Genomic DNA, 21,465 nt, shown 5'->3' on the forward strand with positions numbered 1-21,465 from the left:
CAGTGTCTATGGACAGAGTAACACACACAACATGCTGGAGGAACTCAGCAGGTCAGACAGTGTCTGTGCACAGAGTAACACACACAAAATGCCCGAGGAACTCAGCAGGTCAGACAGTGTCTATGGACAGAGTAACACACACAACATGCTGGAGGAACTCAGCAGGTCAGACAGTGTTTGTGCACAGAGTAACACACACAAAATGCTGGAGGAACTCAGCAGGTCAGACAGTGTCTGTGCACAGAGTAACACACACAATGCTGGAGGAACTCAGCAGGTCAGACAGTGTCTATGGACAGAGTAACACACACAACATGCTGGAGGAACTCAGCAGGTCAGACAGTATCTGTGCACAGAGTAACACACACAAAATGCTGGAGGAACTCAGCAGGTCAGACAGTGTCTATGGCCAGAGTAACACACACAAAATGCTGGAGGAACTCAGCAGCTCAGACAGTGTCTATGGTCAGAGTAACACACACAAAATGCCGGAGGAACTCAGCAGGTCAGACAGTGTCTATGGACAGAGTAACACACACAACATGCTGGAGGAACTCAGCTGGTCAGACAGTGTCTGTGCACAGAGTAACACACACAAAATACTGGAGGAACTCAGCAGGTCAGACAGTGTCTATGGGCAGAGTAACACACACAACATGTTGGAGGAACTCAGCAGGTCAGACAGTGTCTATGGTCAGAGTAACACACACAACATGCCCGAGGAACTCAGCAGGTCAGACAGTGTCTATGGACAGAGTAACACACACAATGCTGGAGGAACTCAGCAGGTCAGACAGCGTCTATGGTCAGAGTAACACACACAAAATGCTGGAGGAACTCAGCAGGTCAGTCAGTGTCTATGGTCAGAGTAACACACACAAAATGGTGGAGGAACTCAACAGGTCATACAATGTCTATGGTCAGAGTAACACACACAAAATGCTGGAGGAACTCAGCAGGTCAGACAGTGTCTATGGACCGAGTAACACACAGAAAATGCTGGAGGAACTCAGCAGGTCAGACAGTGTCTATGGTCAGAGTAACACACACAAAATGCCCGAGGAACTCAGCAGGTCAGACAGTGTCTATGGACAGAGTAACACACACAATGCTGGAGGAACTCAGCAGGTCAGACAGCGTGTATGGTCAGAGTAACACACAGAAAATGCTGGAGGAACTCAGCAGGTCAGACAGTGTCTATGGTCAGAGTAACACACACAAAATGGTGGAGGAACTCAGCAGGTCATACAATGTCTATGGTCAGAGTAACACACACAAAATGCTGGAGGAACTCAGCAGGTCAGACAGTGTCTATGGACAGAGTAACACACACAAAATGCTGGAGGAACTCAGCAGGTCAGACAGTGTCTATGGACAGAGTAACACTCACAAAATGCTGGAGGAACTCAGCAGGTCAGACGGTGTCTATGGTCAGAGGAACTCACACAACATGCTGTAGGACCTCAGCAGGTCAGACAGTGTCTATGGACAGAGTAAGACACACAACATGCTGGAGGAACTCAGCAGGTCAGACAGTGTCTGTGCACAGAGTAACACACACAAAATGCTGGAGGAACTCAGCAGGTCAGACAGTGTCTATGGTCAGAGTAACACACACAAAATGCCGGATGAACTCAGCAGGTCAGACAGTGTCTATGGACAGAGTAACACAGACAAAATGCCGGAGGAACTCAGCAGGTCAGACAGTGTCTATGGACAGAGTAACACACACAACATGCTTGAGGAACTCAGCAGGTCAGACAGTGTCTGTGCACAGAGTAACACACACAAAATGCTGGAGGAACTCAGCAGGTCAGACAGTGTCTATGGTCAGAGTAACACACACAACATGCTTGAGGAACTCAGCAGGTCAGACAGTGTCTGTGCACAGAGTAACACACACAAAATGCTGGAGGAACTCAGCAGGTCAGACAGTGTCTATGGTCAGAGTAACAGACACAAAATGGTGGAGGAACTCAGCAGGTCATACAATGTCTATGGTCAGAGTAACACACACAAAATGCTGGAGGAACTCAGCAGGTCAGACAGTGTCTATGGACCGAGTAACACACACAAAATGCTGGAGGAACTCAGCAGGTCAGACAGTGTCTATGGTCAGAGTAACACACACAAAATGCCCGAGTAACTCAGCAGGTCAGACAGTGTCTATGGACAGAGTAACACACACAAAATGCTGGAGGAACTCAGCAGGTCAGACAGTGTCTATGGACCGAGTAACACACACAAAATGCTGGAGGAACTCAGCAGGTCAGACAGTGTCTATGGTCAGAGTAACACACACAAAATGCCCGAGTAACTCAGCAGGTCAGACAGTGTCTATGGACAGAGTAACACACACAATGCTGGAGGATCTCAGCAGGTCAGACAGCGTCTATGGTCAGAGTAACACACACAAAATGCTGGAGGAACTCAGCAGGTCAGACAGTGTCTATGGTCAGAGTAACACACACAACATGCTGGAGGAACTCAGCAGGTCAGACAGTGTCTGTGCACAGAGTAACACACACAAAATGCTGGAGGAACTCAGCAGGTCAGACAGTGTCTGTGCACAGAGTAACACACACAAAATACTGTAGGAACTCAGCAGGTCAGACAGTGTCTATGGACAGAGTAACACACACAATGCTGGAGGAACTCAGCAGGTCAGACAGTGTCTATGGCCAGAGTAACACACACAAAATGCTGGAGGAACTCAGCAGGTCAGACAGTGTCTATGGTCAGAGTAACACACACAAAATGCCGGAGGAACTCAGCAGGTCAGACAGTGTCTATGGACAGAGTAACACACACAACATGCTGGAGGAACTCAGCTGGTCAGACAGTGTCTGTGCACAGAGTAACACACACAAAATACTGGAGGAACTCAGCAGGTCAGACAGTGTCTATGGGCAGAGTAACACACACAACATGTTGGAGGAACTCAGCAGGTCAGACAGTGTCTATGGTCAGAGTAACACACACAACATGCTGGAGGAACTCAGCAGGTCAGACAGTGTCTATGGTCAGAGTAACACAAACAAAATGCCGGAGGAACTCAGCAGCTCAGACAGTGTCTATGGACAGAGTAGCACACACAAAATGCCCGAGGAACTCAGCAGGTCAGACAGTGTCTATGGACAGAGTAACACACACAATGCTGGAGGAACTCAGCAGGTCAGACAGCGTCTATGGTCAGAGTAACACACACAAAATGCTGGAGGAACTCAGCAGGTCAGACAGTGTCTATGGTCAGAGTAACACACACAAAATGGTGGAGGAACTCAGCAGGTCATACAATGTCTATGGTCAGAGTAACACACACAAAATGCTGGAGGAACTCAGCAGGACAGACAGTGTCTATGGACAGAGTAACACACACAAAATGCTGGAGGAACTCAGCAGGTCAGACAGTGTCTATGGACCGAGTAACACACACAAAATGCTGGAGGAACTCAGCAGGTCAGACAGCGTCTATGGTCAGAGTAACACACACAAAATGCTGGAGGAACTCAGCAGGTCAGACAGTGTCTATGGTCAGAGTAACACACACAAAATGGTGGAGGAACTCAGCAGGTCATACAATGTCTATGGTCAGAGTAACACACACAAAATGCTGGAGGAACTCAGCAGGACAGACAGTGTCTATGGTCAGAGTAACACACACAAAATGCTGGAGGAACTCAGCAGGTCAGACAGTGTCTATGGACAGAGTAACACACACAAAATGCTGGAGGAACTCAGCAGGTCAGACAGTGTCTATGGACAGAGTAACACTCACAAAATGCTGGAGGAACTCAGCAGGTCAGACGGTGTCTATGGTCAGAGGAACACACACAACATGCTGTAGGACCTCAGCAGGTCAGACAGTGTCTATGGACAGAGTAACACACACAACATGCTGGAGGAACTCAGCAGGTCAGACAGTGTCTGTGCACAGAGTAACACACACAAAATGCTGGAGGAACTCAGCAGGTCAGACAGTGTCTATGGTCAGAGTAACACACACAAAATGCCGGAGGAACTCAGCAGGTCAGACAGTGTCTATGGACAGAGTAACACAGACAAAATGCCGGAGGAACTCAGCAGGTCAGACAGTGTCTATTGACAGAGTAACACACACAACATGCTGGAGGAACTGAGCAGGTCAGACAGTGTCTGTGCACAGAGTAACACACACAAAATACTGGAGGAACACAGCAGGTCAGACAGTGTCTATGGACAGAGTAACACACACAACATGCTGGAGGAACTCAGCAGGTCAGACAGTGTCTGTGCACAAAGTAACACACACAAAATGCCGGAGGAACTCAGCAGGTCAGACAGTGTCTATGGACAGAGTAACACACACAACATGCTGGAGGAACTCAGCAGGTCAGACAGTGTCTGTGCACAGAGTAACACACACAAAATGCTGGAAGAACTCAGCAGGTCAGACAGTGTCTATGGTCAGAGTAACATACACAAAATGCCGGAGGGACTCAGCAGGTCAGACAGTGTCTATGGACAGAGTAACACACACAACATGCTGGAGGAACTCAGCAGGTCAGACAGTGTCTGTGCACAGAGTAACACACACAAAATACTGGAGGAACTCAGCAGGTCAGACAGTGTCTATGGACAGAGTAACACACACAATGCTGGAGGAACTCAGCAGGTCAGACAGTGTCTATGGACAGAGTAACACACACAACATGCTGGAGGAACTCAGCAGGTCAGACAGTGTCTGTGCACAGAGTAACACACACAAAATGCTGGAGGAACTCAGCAGGTCAGACAGTGTCTATGGACCGAGTAACACACACAAAATGCTGGAAGAACTCAGCAGGTCAGGCAGTGTCTATGGACAGAGTAACACACACAAAATGCTGGAGGAACTCAGCAGGTCAGACAGTGTCTACGGACAGAGTAACACACACAAAATGCTGGAGGAACTCAGCAGGTCAGACAGTGTCTATGGTCAGAGTAACACACATAAAATGCTGGAGGAACTCAGCAGGTCGGACAGTGTCTATGGACAGAGTAGCACACAGAAAATACCTGAGGAACTCAGCAGGTCAGACAGTGTCTGTGCACAGAGTAACACACACAAAATGCTGGAGGAACTCAGCAGGTCAGACAGTGTCTATGGTCAGAGTAACACACAAAAAATGCCGGAGGAACTCAGCAGGTCAGACAGTGTCTATGGACAGAGTAACACAGACAAAATGCTGGAGGAACTCAGCAGGTCAGACAGTGTCTATGGACAGAGTAACACATACAATGCTGGAGGAACTCAGCAGGTCAGACAGTGTCTATGGTCAGAGTAACACACACAAAATGCCCGAGGAACTCAGCAGGTCAGACAGTGTCTATGGTCAGAGTAACACACACAAAATGCTGGGGGAACTCAGCAGGTCAGACAGTGTCTATGGTCAGAGTAACACACACAAAATGCCCGAGGAACTGAGCAGGTCAGACAGTGTCTATGGTCAGAGTAACACACACAAAATGCTGGGGGAACTCAGCAGGTCAGACAGTGTCTATGGTCAGAGTAACACACACAAAATGCCCGAGGAACTCAGCAGGTCAGACAGTGTCTATGGACAGAGTAACACATACAATGCTGGAGGAACTCAGCAGGTCAGACAGTGTCTGTGCACAGAGTAACACACACAACATGCTGGAGGAACTGAGCAGGTCAGACAGTGTCTATGGTCAGAGTAACACACACAAAATGCCCGAGGAACTCAGCAGGTCAGACAGTGTCTATGGACAGAGTAACACACACAAAATGCTGGAGGAACTCAGCAGGTCAGACAGTGTCTATGGACAGAGTAACACATACAATGCTGGAGGAACTCAGCAGGTCAGACAGCGTCTATGGTCAGAGTAACACACACAAAATGGTGGAGGAACTCAGCAGGTCATACAATGTCTATGGTCAGAGTAACACACACAAAATGCTGGAGGAACTCAGCAGGACAGACAGTGTCTATGGTCAGAGTAACACACACAAAATGCTGGAGGAACTCAGCAGGTCAGACAGTGTCTATGGACAGAGTAACACACACAAAATGCTGGAGGAACTCAGCAGGTCAGACAGTGTCTATGGACAGAGTAACACTCACAAAATGCTGGAGGAACTCAGCAGGTCAGACGGTGTCTATGGTCAGAGGAACACACACAACATGCTGTAGGACCTCAGCAGGTCAGACAGTGTCTATGGACAGAGTAACACACACAACATGCTGGAGGAACTCAGCAGGTCAGACAGTGTCTGTGCACAGAGTAACACACACAAAATGCTGGAGGAACTCAGCAGGTCAGACAGTGTCTATGGACAGAGTAACACCGACAAAATGCCGGAGGAACTCAGCAGGTCAGACAGTGTCTATTGACAGAGTAACACACACAACATGCTGGAGGAACTCAGCAGGTCAGACAGTATCTGTGCACAGAGTAACACACACAAAATACTGGAGGAACACAGCAGGTCAGACAGTGTCTATGGACAGAGTAACACACACAACATGCTGGAGGAACTCAGCAGGTCAGACAGTGTCTGTGCACAGAGTAACACACACAAAATGCCCGAGGAACTCAGCAGGTCAGACAGTGTCTATGGACAGAGTAACACACACAACATGCTGGAGGAACTCAGCAGGTCAGACATTGTCTGTGCACAGAGTAACACACACAAAATGCTGGAGGAACTCAGCAGGTCAGACAGTGTCTGTGCACAGAGTAACACACACAATGCTGGAGGAACTCAGCAGGTCAGACAGTGTCTATGGCCAGAGTAACACACACAAAATGCTGGAGGAACTCAGCAGCTCAGACAGTGTCTATGGTCAGAGTAACACACACAAAATGCCGGAGGAACTCAGCAGGTCAGACAGTGTCTATGGACAGAGTAACACACACAACATGCTGGAGGAACTCAGCTGGTCAGACAGTGTCTGTGCACAGAGTAACACACACAAAATACTGGAGGAACTCAGCAGGTCAGACAGTGTCTATGGGCAGAGTAACACACACAACATGTTGGAGGAACTCAGCAGGTCAGACAGTGTCTATGGTCAGAGTAACACACACAACATGCCCGAGGAACTCAGCAGGTCAGACAGTGTCTATGGACAGAGTAACACACACAATGCTGGAGGAACTCAGCAGGTCAGACAGCGTCTATGGTCAGAGTAACACACACAAAATGCTGGAGGAACTCAGCAGGTCAGTCAGTGTCTATGGTCAGAGTAACACACACAAAATGCTGGAGGAACTCAGCAGGTCAGACAGTGTCTATGGACAGAGTAACACCGACAAAATGCCGGAGGAACTCAGCAGGTCAGACAGTGTCTATTGACAGAGTAACACACACAACATGCTGGAGGAACTCAGCAGGTCAGACAGTATCTGTGCACAGAGTAACACACACAAAATACTGGAGGAACACAGCAGGTCAGACAGTGTCTATGGACAGAGTAACACACACAACATGCTGGAGGAACTCAGCAGGTCAGACAGTGTCTGTGCACAGAGTAACACACACAAAATGCCCGAGGAACTCAGCAGGTCAGACAGTGTCTATGGACAGAGTAACACACACAACATGCTGGAGGAACTCAGCAGGTCAGACAGTGTTTGTGCACAGAGTAACACACACAAAATGCTGGAGGAACTCAGCAGGTCAGACAGTGTCTGTGCACAGAGTAACACACACAATGCTGGAGGAACTCAGCAGGTCAGACAGTGTCTATGGACAGAGTAACACACACAACATGCTGGAGGAACTCAGCAGGTCAGACAGTATCTGTGCACAGAGTAACACACACAAAATGCTGGAGGAACTCAGCAGGTCAGACAGTGTCTATGGCCAGAGTAACACACACAAAATGCTGGAGGAACTCAGCAGCTCAGACAGTGTCTATGGTCAGAGTAACACACACAAAATGCCGGAGGAACTCAGCAGGTCAGACAGTGTCTATGGACAGAGTAACACACACAACATGCTGGAGGAACTCAGCTGGTCAGACAGTGTCTGTGCACAGAGTAACACACACAAAATACTGGAGGAACTCAGCAGGTCAGACAGTGTCTATGGGCAGAGTAACACACACAACATGTTGGAGGAACTCAGCAGGTCAGACAGTGTCTATGGTCAGAGTAACACACACAACATGCCCGAGGAACTCAGCAGGTCAGACAGTGTCTATGGACAGAGTAACACACACAATGCTGGAGGAACTCAGCAGGTCAGACAGCGTCTATGGTCAGAGTAACACACACAAAATGCTGGAGGAACTCAGCAGGTCAGTCAGTGTCTATGGTCAGAGTAACACACACAAAATGGTGGAGGAACTCAACAGGTCATACAATGTCTATGGTCAGAGTAACACACACAAAATGCTGGAGGAACTCAGCAGGTCAGACAGTGTCTATGGACCGAGTAACACACAGAAAATGCTGGAGGAACTCAGCAGGTCAGACAGTGTCTATGGTCAGAGTAACACACACAAAATGCCCGAGGAACTCAGCAGGTCAGACAGTGTCTATGGACAGAGTAACACACACAATGCTGGAGGAACTCAGCAGGTCAGACAGCGTGTATGGTCAGAGTAACACACAGAAAATGCTGGAGGAACTCAGCAGGTCAGACAGTGTCTATGGTCAGAGTAACACACACAAAATGGTGGAGGAACTCAGCAGGTCATACAATGTCTATGGTCAGAGTAACACACACAAAATGCTGGAGGAACTCAGCAGGTCAGACAGTGTCTATGGACAGAGTAACACACACAAAATGCTGGAGGAACTCAGCAGGTCAGACAGTGTCTATGGACAGAGTAACACTCACAAAATGCTGGAGGAACTCAGCAGGTCAGACGGTGTCTGTGCACAGAGTAACACACACAAAATGCCCGAGGAACTCAGCAGGTCAGACAGTGTCTATGGACAGAGTAACACACACAACATGCTGGAGGAACTCAGCAGGTCAGACAGTGTTTGTGCACAGAGTAACACACACAAAATGCTGGAGGAACTCAGCAGGTCAGACAGTGTCTGTGCACAGAGTAACACACACAATGCTGGAGGAACTCAGCAGGTCAGACAGTGTCTATGGACAGAGTAACACACACAACATGCTGGAGGAACTCAGCAGGTCAGACAGTATCTGTGCACAGAGTAACACACACAAAATGCTGGAGGAACTCAGCAGGTCAGACAGTGTCTATGGCCAGAGTAACACACACAAAATGCTGGAGGAACTCAGCAGCTCAGACAGTGTCTATGGTCAGAGTAACACACACAAAATGCCGGAGGAACTCAGCAGGTCAGACAGTGTCTATGGACAGAGTAACACACACAACATGCTGGAGGAACTCAGCTGGTCAGACAGTGTCTGTGCACAGAGTAACACACACAAAATACTGGAGGAACTCAGCAGGTCAGACAGTGTCTATGGGCAGAGTAACACACACAACATGTTGGAGGAACTCAGCAGGTCAGACAGTGTCTATGGTCAGAGTAACACACACAACATGCCCGAGGAACTCAGCAGGTCAGACAGTGTCTATGGACAGAGTAACACACACAATGCTGGAGGAACTCAGCAGGTCAGACAGCGTCTATGGTCAGAGTAACACACACAAAATGCTGGAGGAACTCAGCAGGTCAGTCAGTGTCTATGGTCAGAGTAACACACACAAAATGGTGGAGGAACTCAACAGGTCATACAATGTCTATGGTCAGAGTAACACACACAAAATGCTGGAGGAACTCAGCAGGTCAGACAGTGTCTATGGACCGAGTAACACACAGAAAATGCTGGAGGAACTCAGCAGGTCAGACAGTGTCTATGGTCAGAGTAACACACACAAAATGCCCGAGGAACTCAGCAGGTCAGACAGTGTCTATGGACAGAGTAACACACACAATGCTGGAGGAACTCAGCAGGTCAGACAGCGTGTATGGTCAGAGTAACACACAGAAAATGCTGGAGGAACTCAGCAGGTCAGACAGTGTCTATGGTCAGAGTAACACACACAAAATGGTGGAGGAACTCAGCAGGTCATACAATGTCTATGGTCAGAGTAACACACACAAAATGCTGGAGGAACTCAGCAGGTCAGACAGTGTCTATGGACAGAGTAACACACACAAAATGCTGGAGGAACTCAGCAGGTCAGACAGTGTCTATGGACAGAGTAACACTCACAAAATGCTGGAGGAACTCAGCAGGTCAGACGGTGTCTATGGTCAGAGGAACTCACACAACATGCTGTAGGACCTCAGCAGGTCAGACAGTGTCTATGGACAGAGTAAGACACACAACATGCTGGAGGAACTCAGCAGGTCAGACAGTGTCTGTGCACAGAGTAACACACACAAAATGCTGGAGGAACTCAGCAGGTCAGACAGTGTCTATGGTCAGAGTAACACACACAAAATGCCGGATGAACTCAGCAGGTCAGACAGTGTCTATGGACAGAGTAACACAGACAAAATGCCGGAGGAACTCAGCAGGTCAGACAGTGTCTATGGACAGAGTAACACACACAACATGCTTGAGGAACTCAGCAGGTCAGACAGTGTCTGTGCACAGAGTAACACACACAAAATGCTGGAGGAACTCAGCAGGTCAGACAGTGTCTATGGTCGGAGTAACACACACAAAATGCCGGAGGAACTCAGCAGGTCAGACAGTGTCTATGGACAGAGTAACACACACAACATGCTGGAGGAACTCAGCAGGTCAGACAGTGTCTGTGCACAGAGTAACACACACAAAATACTGGAGGAACTCAGCAGGTCAGACAGTGTCTATGGACAGAGTAACACACACAATGCTGGAGGAACTCAGCAGGTCAGACAGTGTCTATGGACAGAGTAACACACACAAAATGCTGGAGGAACTCAGCAGGTCAGACAGTGTCTATGGCCAGAGTAACACACACAAAATGCTGGAGGAACTCAGCAGCTCAGACAGTGTCTATGGTCAGAGTAACACACACAACATGCTGGAGGAACTCAGCAGGTCAGAGAGTGTCTATGGACAGAGTAACACACACAATGCTGGAGGAACTCAGCAGGTCAGACAGCGTCTATGGTCAGAGTAACACACAGAAAATGCTGGAGGAACTCAGCAGGTCAGACAGTGTCTATGGTCAGAGTAACACACACAAAATGGTGGAGGAACTCAGCAGGTCATACAATGTCTATGGTCAGAGTAACACACACAAAATGCTGGAGGAACTCAGCAGGACAGACAGTGTCTATGGTCAGAGTAACACACACAAAATGCTGGAGGAACTCAGCAGGTCAGACAGTGTCTATGGACAGAGTAACACTCACAAAATGCTGGAGGAACTCAGCAGGTCAGACGGTGTCTATGGTCAGAGGAACTCACACAACATGCTGTAGGACCTCAGCAGGTCAGACAGTGTCTGTGCACAGAGTAACACAGACAAAATGCTGGAGGAACTCAGCAGGTCAGACAGTGTCTATGGTCAGAGTAACACACACAAAATGCCGGAGGAACTCAGCAGGTCAGACAGTGTCTATGGACAGAGTAACACAGACAAAATGCCGGAGGAACTCAGCAGGTCAGACAGTGTCTATTGACAGAGTAACACACACAACATGCTGGAGGAACTGAGCAGGTGAGACAGTGTCTGTGCACAGAGTAACACACACAAAATACTGGAGGAACACAGCAGGTCAGACAGTGTCTATGGACAGAGTAACACACACAACATGCTGGAGGAACTCAGCAGGTCAGACAGTGTCTGTGCACAGAGTAACACACACAAAATGCTGGAGGAACTCAGCAGGTCAGACAGTGTCTATGGTCAGAGTAACACACACAAAATGCCCGAGGAACTCAGCAGGTCAGACAGTGTCTATGGACAGAGTAACACACACAATGCTGGAGGAACTCAGCAGGTCAGACAGCGTGTATGGTCAGAGTAACACACAGAAAATGCTGGAGGAACTCAGCAGGTCAGACAGTGTCTATGGTCAGAGTAACACACACAAAATGGTGGAGGAACTCAGCAGGTCATACAATGTCTATGGTCAGAGTAACACACACAAAATGCTGGAGGAACTCAGCAGGTCAGACAGTGTCTATGGACAGAGTAACACACACAAAATGCTGGAGGAACTCAGCAGGTCAGACAGTGTCTATGGACAGAGTAACACTCACAAAATGCTGGAGGAACTCAGCAGGTCAGACGGTGTCTATGGTCAGAGGAACTCACACAACATGCTGTAGGACCTCAGCAGGTCAGACAGTGTCTATGGACAGAGTAAGACACACAACATGCTGGAGGAACTCAGCAGGTCAGACAGTGTCTGTGCACAGAGTAACACACACAAAATGCTGGAGGAACTCAGCAGGTCAGACAGTGTCTATGGTCAGAGTAACACACACAAAATGCCGGATGAACTCAGCAGGTCAGACAGTGTCTATGGACAGAGTAACACAGACAAAATGCCGGAGGAACTCAGCAGGTCAGACAGTGTCTATTGACAGAGTAACACACACAACATGCTGGAGGAACTGAGCAGGTCAGACAGTGTCTGTGCACAGAGTAACACACACAAAATACTGGAGGAACACAGCAGGTCAGACAGTGTCTATGGACAGAGTAACACACACAACATGCTGGAGGAACTCAGCAGGTCAGACAGTGTCTGTGCACAGAGTAACACACACAAAATTCCGGAAGAACTCAGCAGGTCAGACAGTGTCTATGGACAGAGTAACACACACAACATGCTTGAGGAACTCAGCAGGTCAGACAGTGTCTGTGCACAGAGTAACACACACAAAATGCTGGAGGAACTCAGCAGGTCAGACAGTGTCTATGGTCAGAGTAACACACACAAAATGCCGGAGGAACTCAGCAGGTCAGACAGTGTCTATGGACAGAGTAACACACACAACATGCTGGAGGAACTCAGCAGGTCAGACAGTGTCTGTGCACAGAGTAACACACACAAAATACTGGAGGAACTCAGCAGGTCAGACAGTGTCTATGGCCAGAGTAACACACACAATGCTGGAGGAACTCAGCAGGTCAGACAGTCTCTATGGACAGAGTAACACACACAAAATGCTGGAGGAACTCAGCAGGTCAGACAGTGTCTATGGCCAGAGTAACACACACAAAATGCTGGAGGAACTCAGCAGCTCAGACAGTGTCTATGGTCAGAGTAACACACACAACATGCTGGAGGAACTCAGCAGGTCAGAGAGTGTCTATGGACAGAGTAACACACACAATGCTGGAGGAACTCAGCAGGTCAGACAGCGTCTATGGTCAGAGTAACACACAGAAAATGCTGGAGGAACTCAGCAGGTCAGACAGTGTCTATGGTCAGAGTAACACACACAAAATGGTGGAGGAACTCAGCAGGTCATACAATGTCTATGGTCAGAGTAACACACACAAAATGCTGGAGGAACTCAGCAGGACAGACAGTGTCTATGGTCAGAGTAACACACACAAAATGCTGGAGGAACTCAGCAGGTCAGACAGTGTCTGTGCACAGAGTAACACACACAAAATACTGGAGGAACACAGCAGGTCAGACAGTGTCTATGGACAGAGTAACACACACAACATGCTGGAGGAACTCAGCAGGTCAGACAGTGTCTGTGCACAGAGTAACACACACAAAATGCCGGAGGAACTCAGCAGGTCAGACAGTGTCTATGGACAGAGTAACACACACAACATGCTGGAGGAACTCAGCAGGTCAGACAGTGTCTGTGCACAGAGTAACACACACAAAATGCTGGAGGAACTCAGCAGGTCAGACAGTGTCTATGGTCAGAGTAACACACACAAAATGCCGGAGGAACTCAGCAGGTCAGACAGTGTCTATGGACAGAGTAACACACACAACATGCTGGAGGAACTCAGCAGGTCAGACAGTGTCTGTGCACAGAGTAACACACACAAAATACTGGAGGAACTCAGCAGGTCAGACAGTGTCTATGGACAGAGTAACACACACAATGCTGGAGGAACTCAGCAGGTCAGACAGTGTCTATGGACAGAGTAACACACACAACATGCTGGAGGAACTCAGCAGGTCAGACAGTGTCTATGGCCAGAGTAACACACACAAAATGCTGGAGGAACTCAGCAGGTCAGACAGTGTCTATGGCCAGAGTAACACACACAAAATGCTGGAGGAACTCAGCAGCTCAGACAGTGTCTATGGTCAGAGTAACACACAAAATGCCGGAGGAACTCAGCAGGTCAGACAGTGTCTATGGACAGAGTAACACACACAACATGCTGGAGGAACTCAGCTGGTCAGACAGTGTCTGTGCACAGAGTAACACACACAAAATACTGGAGGAACTCAGCAGGTCAGACAGTGTCTATGGGCAGAGTAACACACACAACATGTTGGAGGAACTCAGCAGGTCAGACAGTGTCTATGGTCAGAGTAACACACACAACATGCTGGAGGAACTCAGCAGGTCAGAGAGTGTCTATGGTCAGAGTAACACACACAAAATGCCGGAGGAACTCAGCAGCTCAGACAGTGTCTATGGACAGAGTAACACACACAAAATGCTGGAGGAACTCAGTAGGTCAGACAGTGTCTATGGTCAGAGTAACACACACAAAACGCTGGAGGAACTCAGCAGGTCGGACAGTGTCTGTGGTCAGAGTAACACACACAACATGCTGGAGGAATTCAGCAGGTCAGACAGTGTCTATGGTCAGAGTAACACACACAAAATGCTGGAGGAACTCAGCAGGTCAGACAGTGTCTGTGCACAGAGTAACATACACAAAATGCTGGAGGATCTCAGCAGCTCAGACAGTGTCTATGGACAGAGTAACACACTCAACATGCTGGAGGATCTCAGCAGGTCGGACAGTGTCTGTGCACAGAGTAACACACACAAAATACTGGAGGAACTCAGCAGGTCAGACAGTGTCTATGGACAGAGTAACACACACAACATGCTGGAGGAACTCAGTAGGTCAGACAGTGTCTATGGTCAGAGTAAGACACACAAAATGCCGGAGGAACTCAGCAGGTCAGACAGTGTCTATGGACAGAGTAACACACACAACATGCTGGAGGAACTCAGCAGGTCAGACAGTGTCTGTGCACAGAGTAACACACACAAAATGCTGGAGGAACTCAGCAGGTCAGACAGTGTCTATGGTCAGAGTAACACACACAAAATGCCGGAGGAACTCAGCAGGTCAGACAGTGTCTATGGACAGAGTAACACACACAACATGCTGGAGGAACTCAGCAGGTCAGACAGTGTCTGTGCACAGAGTAACACACACAAAATACTGGAGGAACTCAGCAGGTCAGACAGTGTCTATGGACAGAGTAACACACACAATGCTGGAGGAACTCAGCAGGTCAGACAGTGTCTATGGACAGAGTAACACACACAACATGCTGGAGGAACTCAGCAGGTCAGACAGTGTCTATGGCCAGAGTAACACACACAAAATGCTGGAGGAACTCAGCAGGTCAGACAGTGTCTATGGCCAGAGTAACACACACAAAATGCTGGAGGAACTCAGCAGCTCAGACAGTGTCTATGGTCAGAGTAACACACAAAATGCCGGAGGAACTCAGCAGGTCAGACAGTGTCTATGGACAGAGTAACACACACAACATGCTGGAGGAACTCAGCTGGTCAGACAGTGTCTGTGCACAGAGTAACACACACAAAATACTGGAGGAACTCAGCAGGTCAGACAGTGTCTATGGGCAGAGTAACACACACAACATGTTGGAGGAACTCAGCAGGTCAGACAGTGTCTATGGTCAGAGTAACACACACAACATGCTGGAGGAACTCAGCAGGTCAGAGAGTGTCTATGGTCAGAGTAACACACACAAAATGCCGGAGGAACTCAGCAGCTCAGACAGTGTCTATGGACAGAGTAACACACACAAAATGCTGGAGGAACTCAGTAGGTCAGACAGTGTCTATGGTCAGAGTAACACACACAAAACGCTGGAGGAACTCAGCAGGTCGGACAGTGTCTGTGGTCAGAGTAACACACACAACATGCTGGAGGAATTCAGCAGGTCAGACAGTGTCTATGGTCAGAGTAACACACACAAAATGCTGGAGGAACTCAGCAGGTCAGACAGTGTCTGTGCACAGAGTAACATACACAAAATGCTGGAGGATCTCAGCAGCTCAGACAGTGTCTATGGACAGAGTAACACACTCAACATGCTGGAGGATCTCAGCAGGTCGGACAGTGTCTGTGCACAGAGTAACACACACAAAATACTGGAGGAACTCAGCAGGTCAGACAGTGTCTATGGACAGAGTAACACACACAACATGCTGGAGGAACTCAGTAGGTCAGACAGTGTCTATGGTCAGAGTAAGACACACAAAATGCCGGAGGAACTCAGCAGGTCAGACAGTGTCTATGGACAGAGTAACACACACAAAATGCTGGAGGAACTCAGCAGGTCAGACAGTGTCTATGGACAGAGTAACACACACAACATGCTGGAGGAACTCAGCAGGTCAGACAGTGTCTATGGTCAGAGTAAGACACACAAAATGCCGGAGGAACTCAGCAGGTCAGACAGTGTGTATGGACAGAGTAACACACACAACATGCTGGAGGAACTCAGCAGGTCAGACAGTGTCTGTGCACAGAGTAACACACACAAAATGCTGGAGGAACTCAGCAGCTCAGACAGTGTCTATGGCCAGAGTAACACACACAAAATGCTGGAGGAACTCAGTAGGTCAGACAGTGTCTATGGTCACAGTAACACACACAAAATGCTGGAAGAACTCAGCAGGTCAGACAGTGTCTGTGCACAGAGTAACACACACAAAATGCCGGAGGAACTGAGCAGGTCAGACAGTGTCTATGGACAGAGTAACACACACAACATGCTGGAGGAACTTAGCAGGTCAGACAGTGTCTGTGCACAGAGTAACACACACAAAATGCTGGAGGAACTCAGCAGGTCAGACAGTGTCTATGGATAGAGTAACACACACAACATGCTGGAGGAACTCAGCAGGTCAGACAGTGTCTGTGCACAGAGTAAGACACACAAAATACTGGAGGAACTCAGCAGGTCAGACAGTGTCTATGGACAGAGTAACACACACAATGCTGGAGGAACCCAGCAGGTCAGACAGTGTCTATGGACAGAGTAACACACACAACATGCTGGAGGAACTCAGCAGGTCAGACAGTGTCTGTGCACAGAGTAACACACACAACATGCTGGAGGAACTCAGCAGGTCGGACAGTGTCTGTGCACAGAGTAACACACACAAAATACTGGAGGAACTCAGCAGGTCAGATAGTGTCTATGGACAGAGTAACACACACAACATGCTGGAGGAACTCAGTAGGTCAGACAGTGTCTGTGCACAGAGCAACACACACAAAATGCCCGAGGAACTCAGCAGGTCAGACAGTGTCTATGGACAGAGTAACACACACAATGCTGGAGGAACTCAGCAGGTCAGACAGTGTCTATGGACAGAGTAACACACACAACATGCTGGAGGAACTCAGCAGGTCAGACAGTGTCTGTGCACAGAGTAACACACACAAAATGCTGGAGGAACTCAGCAGGTCAGACAGTGTCTATGGTCAGAGTAACACACACAAAATGCCGGAGGAACTCAGCAGGTCAGACAGTGTCTGTGCACAGAGTAACACACACAAAATGCCCAAGGAACTCAGCAGGTCAGACAGTGTCTATGGACAGAGTAACACACACAAAATGCTGGAGGAACTCAGCAGCTCAGACAGTGTCTATGGTCAGAGTAAGACACACAAAATGGCGGAGGAACTCAGCAGGTCAGACAGTGTCTATGGACAGAGTAACACACACAACAGGCTGGAGGAACTCAGCAGGTCAGACAGTGTCTGTGCACAGAGTAACACACACAAAATGCTGGAGGAACTCAGCAGCTCAGACAGTGTCTATGGCCAGAGTAACACACACAAAATGCTGGAGGAACTCAGTAGGTCAGACAGTGTCTATGGTCAGAGTAACACACACAAAATGCTGGAGGAACTCAGCAGGTCGGACAGTGTCTGTGGTCAGAGTAACACACACAACATGCTGGAGGAACTCAGCAGGTCAGACAGTGTCTATGGACAGAGTAATACACACAAAATGCTGGAGGAACTCAGTAGGTCGGACAGTGTCTATGGTCAGAGTAACACACACAACATGCTGGAGGAACTCAGCAGGTCAGACAGTGTCTGTGGTCAGAGTAACACACACAACATGCTGGGGGAACTCAGCAGGACAGACAGTGTCTATGGTCAGAGTAACACACACAAAGTGCTGGAGGAACTCAGCAGGTCAGACAGTGTCTACGGATAGAGTAACACACACAAAATGCTGGAGGAACTCAGCAGGTCAGACTGTGTCTATGGACAGAGTAACACTCACAATATGCTGGAGGAACTCAGCAGGTCAGGCAGCATCTACGGAGGGGAATAAACAGTCGACTTTTCGGGCCGTGACCCTTCACCGGGACTCATCCAACCTTCATCGCAGATTGAAACAGAAGCCAGGGTGACAGAAGTCTCCTCCACCACAAGGTGACTGTAGATGGTGGACTGGAGAGTTCTCTAAGTCTGTTTGCACCATGGCTGGTGCAACCTTAACCTTCCAAAATGGAAGCAGCTCTCAATACTGTGTTCTCTGTTGCCATTCCTGACCCACCCAAGTTAAGTTCATAGGATTTCACTCCGTATTCTAGATTCCTCTGCCTCCCCCCTCCCCCCCACCCCAGGGAGAACGAGCTTCCATGAATAACTCTTCATCTGGAAGCTCGTTCCAAATACACACAGCCCTCCGCTCCCGGGATCTACCCCCCTCACCTAAAACCTATGCCCTCTCATTTTAACTCACTTACCCTGGGAAAAGACCGTGCATTTACCCTGCCTGTGCCCGCCAATATCCGGGCTGGTAGTGGGGATAAGTTCCTGCTACCTATTCAGTGCTCCCCGTGATGTGCATCTTAGTCTCTCTGCCTGATAGACCCATTCCTACCGACAGGAGAAGGGGCAAAGGCGGGTTACTGGCACCTTAAAACCAGTCGCTTCGGGCAGATGGGTAGCAACTCACGTAGGAGAAGGAAGACTCTGATCTGGAGGCTCCGCTGCCTTGCGGCTGTACCCACTCATGGGGAACCCGGAGCTGGAGTCCCTAAGGCAGTCCTGCGTTGAGCTCAACACTAACTGGCAACTCTGGCGACGCTGCTTGGTGCCAAACTGTATCGGTCTCTGCCGCTCCTTTGGTTTCATCAGCTGCGTGGAGAGGGGGAGCCTCCTACATGGTCAGCAGTTCGCTCTCCGTATCGTCCTGCCCAGACTTGTGTATCACACAGACAGCTGGGACGTAACCTCCATGGACGGCCCTGACCAACAGAGGCATTACGATACGGCCATAACACATAAGAGCAGAATTAGGCCATTTGGCCCATCGAGTCTGTTCCACCATTTCATCATGGCTGATCCATTTCCCTCTCAGCCCCAGTCTCCTGCCTTCTCCCCATATCCCTTCATGCCCTGACCAGTCAAGAATCTATCAACCTCTGCCTTAATGACTGGGCCTCTACAGTTGCCCGTGGCAACAAATTCCACAGATTCACCACTCTCTGGCTAAAATGAGTTCCTCCTCGTCTCCGTTCTAAATGGAGGTCCCTCTCTTCTGAGGCTGGGTCCTCTTGTTTTAGATCCTCCCACCATTGGAAACATCCTCTCCACCATATGATGGGATTCAATGAGATCTCCCTTCATTCTGCTGAATTCTGGTGAGTACAGGCCCAGAGCCATCAAATGCTCCTCAAATGATAAGTCTTTCAATCCCAGTATCATTTTCGTGAACCTCCTCTGTACCCTCACCAATGAGAGAACTTCCTTTCTTGGACAAGGGGCCCAAAACTGCTCACAATACCCCACAGAGTCCCATACTCCAAGCAAAACAGTCTTTGCCTGCCCAGCCTTTCCCTGTATCTCAGGCTCTCTAGACCTGGCCAAATTCTTGTTGATCACCGGAGTAAATCATATTCAAATGACCCTTCCCACAATCGGATCCGGCTCGAGGGGAACTGCGGCTCTTTTGAAAATTGTTCTTCCCGAATCTCATTCATTTTCTTAGATAAACGTACAGCCAAAAGTACTGACAGTACTCCAAAAAGAGCCTGATATTCTGGGCCCCTTATCTGAGAAAGGATGTGCCGGCATTGGAGAGGGTCCACAGGATGATCCCAGGAATGAAAGGGTTAATGTGTGAGGAGCATTTTTTGACTTTGGGCCTGGGGGGGGGAGATCTCATCGAAACTTATTGAATATCGAAAGGGCCGGACAGAGGGAGTGCGGGGAGGGCGTTTCCAATAGTGGGGACTCCAGGACCACAGGACACACCCTCGGATTAGGACGTCCCTTTGGAGCGGAGAAGAGGAAAAATTTCTTTAGCCAGAGGGTGGTGAATCTGTGGAAGCCATTGCCACAAACGGCTGTGGCGGCCAAGTCCTTCGGTATATTTAAAGCTGAGGTTGACAGGTTCTTGATTAGTCAGGGTGTCAAGGGTTATGGGAAGTAGGCAGGAAAATGAAGTAAATCAGACACAGTGGAGCAGACTCAAAGGGTCGGATGGCCTAATTCTGCTCCTCTGTCTTTTGGTCTGATTAATGCCTCATAAATTGCAGCCCTGCTTTTACGGAGCATAAAAGAGTACAGACCAGTACAGGCCCTTCGGCCCACAATGTTGTGCCAAGCTTTTAATGTACTCTAAGATCAATCTAACACATCCATTGTATGTAGCCCTCCATTTTTCTATCACTTGTGTACCTGGCTCGAAGTTTCTTAAACGTCCTTAATATATCAGACTCCACAAACCCTGGCAGGGTGCTCCACACACCCACCACTCCCTGTGCATCCCCCCTGTTCTCTCCTCCAATCGCCTCAGCATTATGCTCCCTGGTGTCAGCCACTTCCACCCCGGAAAAAAGCATCTGCCTTCCAGAACTCACCTCTCCTCACCGCCAAGCCGTTCCTTCGGCTGAGTCGAGCTGGGCCCCCAGGTTCTCCCCTTCTTCCTGTGGCCCTCGAACTCCTCCTGCTTGTACACCGCGGTCCGGCCCCAGGTCTGGCAGCCCTCGCCCGGAGTCACTGCCAAAGGGGAAACAACACAGTCACGCACCAGGCCGACGTCGCCGCACAACCACAGCTGAGTGGGCGGCGGACAGCAGGTCATGGGTTCACATCCGCTCCCCGACCCCCGCACGTCAAATCCTGGCCACCAGGACTGCAGTGTTACTGATGTGGCCTTTCTGGCGAGGAGTTATCTGATCTTGCGGGTATGGCCGCAATTTCACAGGCGAGTTCACCAGATACTTCACCTTTAACTGAAGTCAATAACACTGGACAACAAAGATTCTGCTTCCTGAATGCTTCTGGGTGTACCTTC

At 49.0% G+C, this 21,465-nt stretch overlaps 1 protein-coding gene across 1 annotated transcript in view; it reads right to left on the reverse strand.

Moving 5' to 3' along the window:
• The window catches only part of LOC132386194 (mitogen-activated protein kinase kinase kinase 10-like), a 66,272-nt gene extending 45,020 nt beyond the window's left edge, over positions 1–21,252 (reverse strand). The window contains exon 1 of the mRNA XM_059958477.1: positions 21,029–21,252. Within this exon, the coding sequence (XP_059814460.1) occupies positions 21,029–21,252 (224 nt within the window). The remainder of the gene's footprint in view (positions 1–21,028) is intronic.
• Positions 21,253–21,465: the final 213 nt, after the last annotated feature.

Source organism: Hypanus sabinus, unplaced genomic scaffold (genome assembly GCF_030144855.1).
Source record: "Hypanus sabinus isolate sHypSab1 unplaced genomic scaffold, sHypSab1.hap1 scaffold_1053, whole genome shotgun sequence".
Classification (NCBI taxonomy): Eukaryota; Metazoa; Chordata; class Chondrichthyes; order Myliobatiformes; family Dasyatidae; genus Hypanus; species Hypanus sabinus.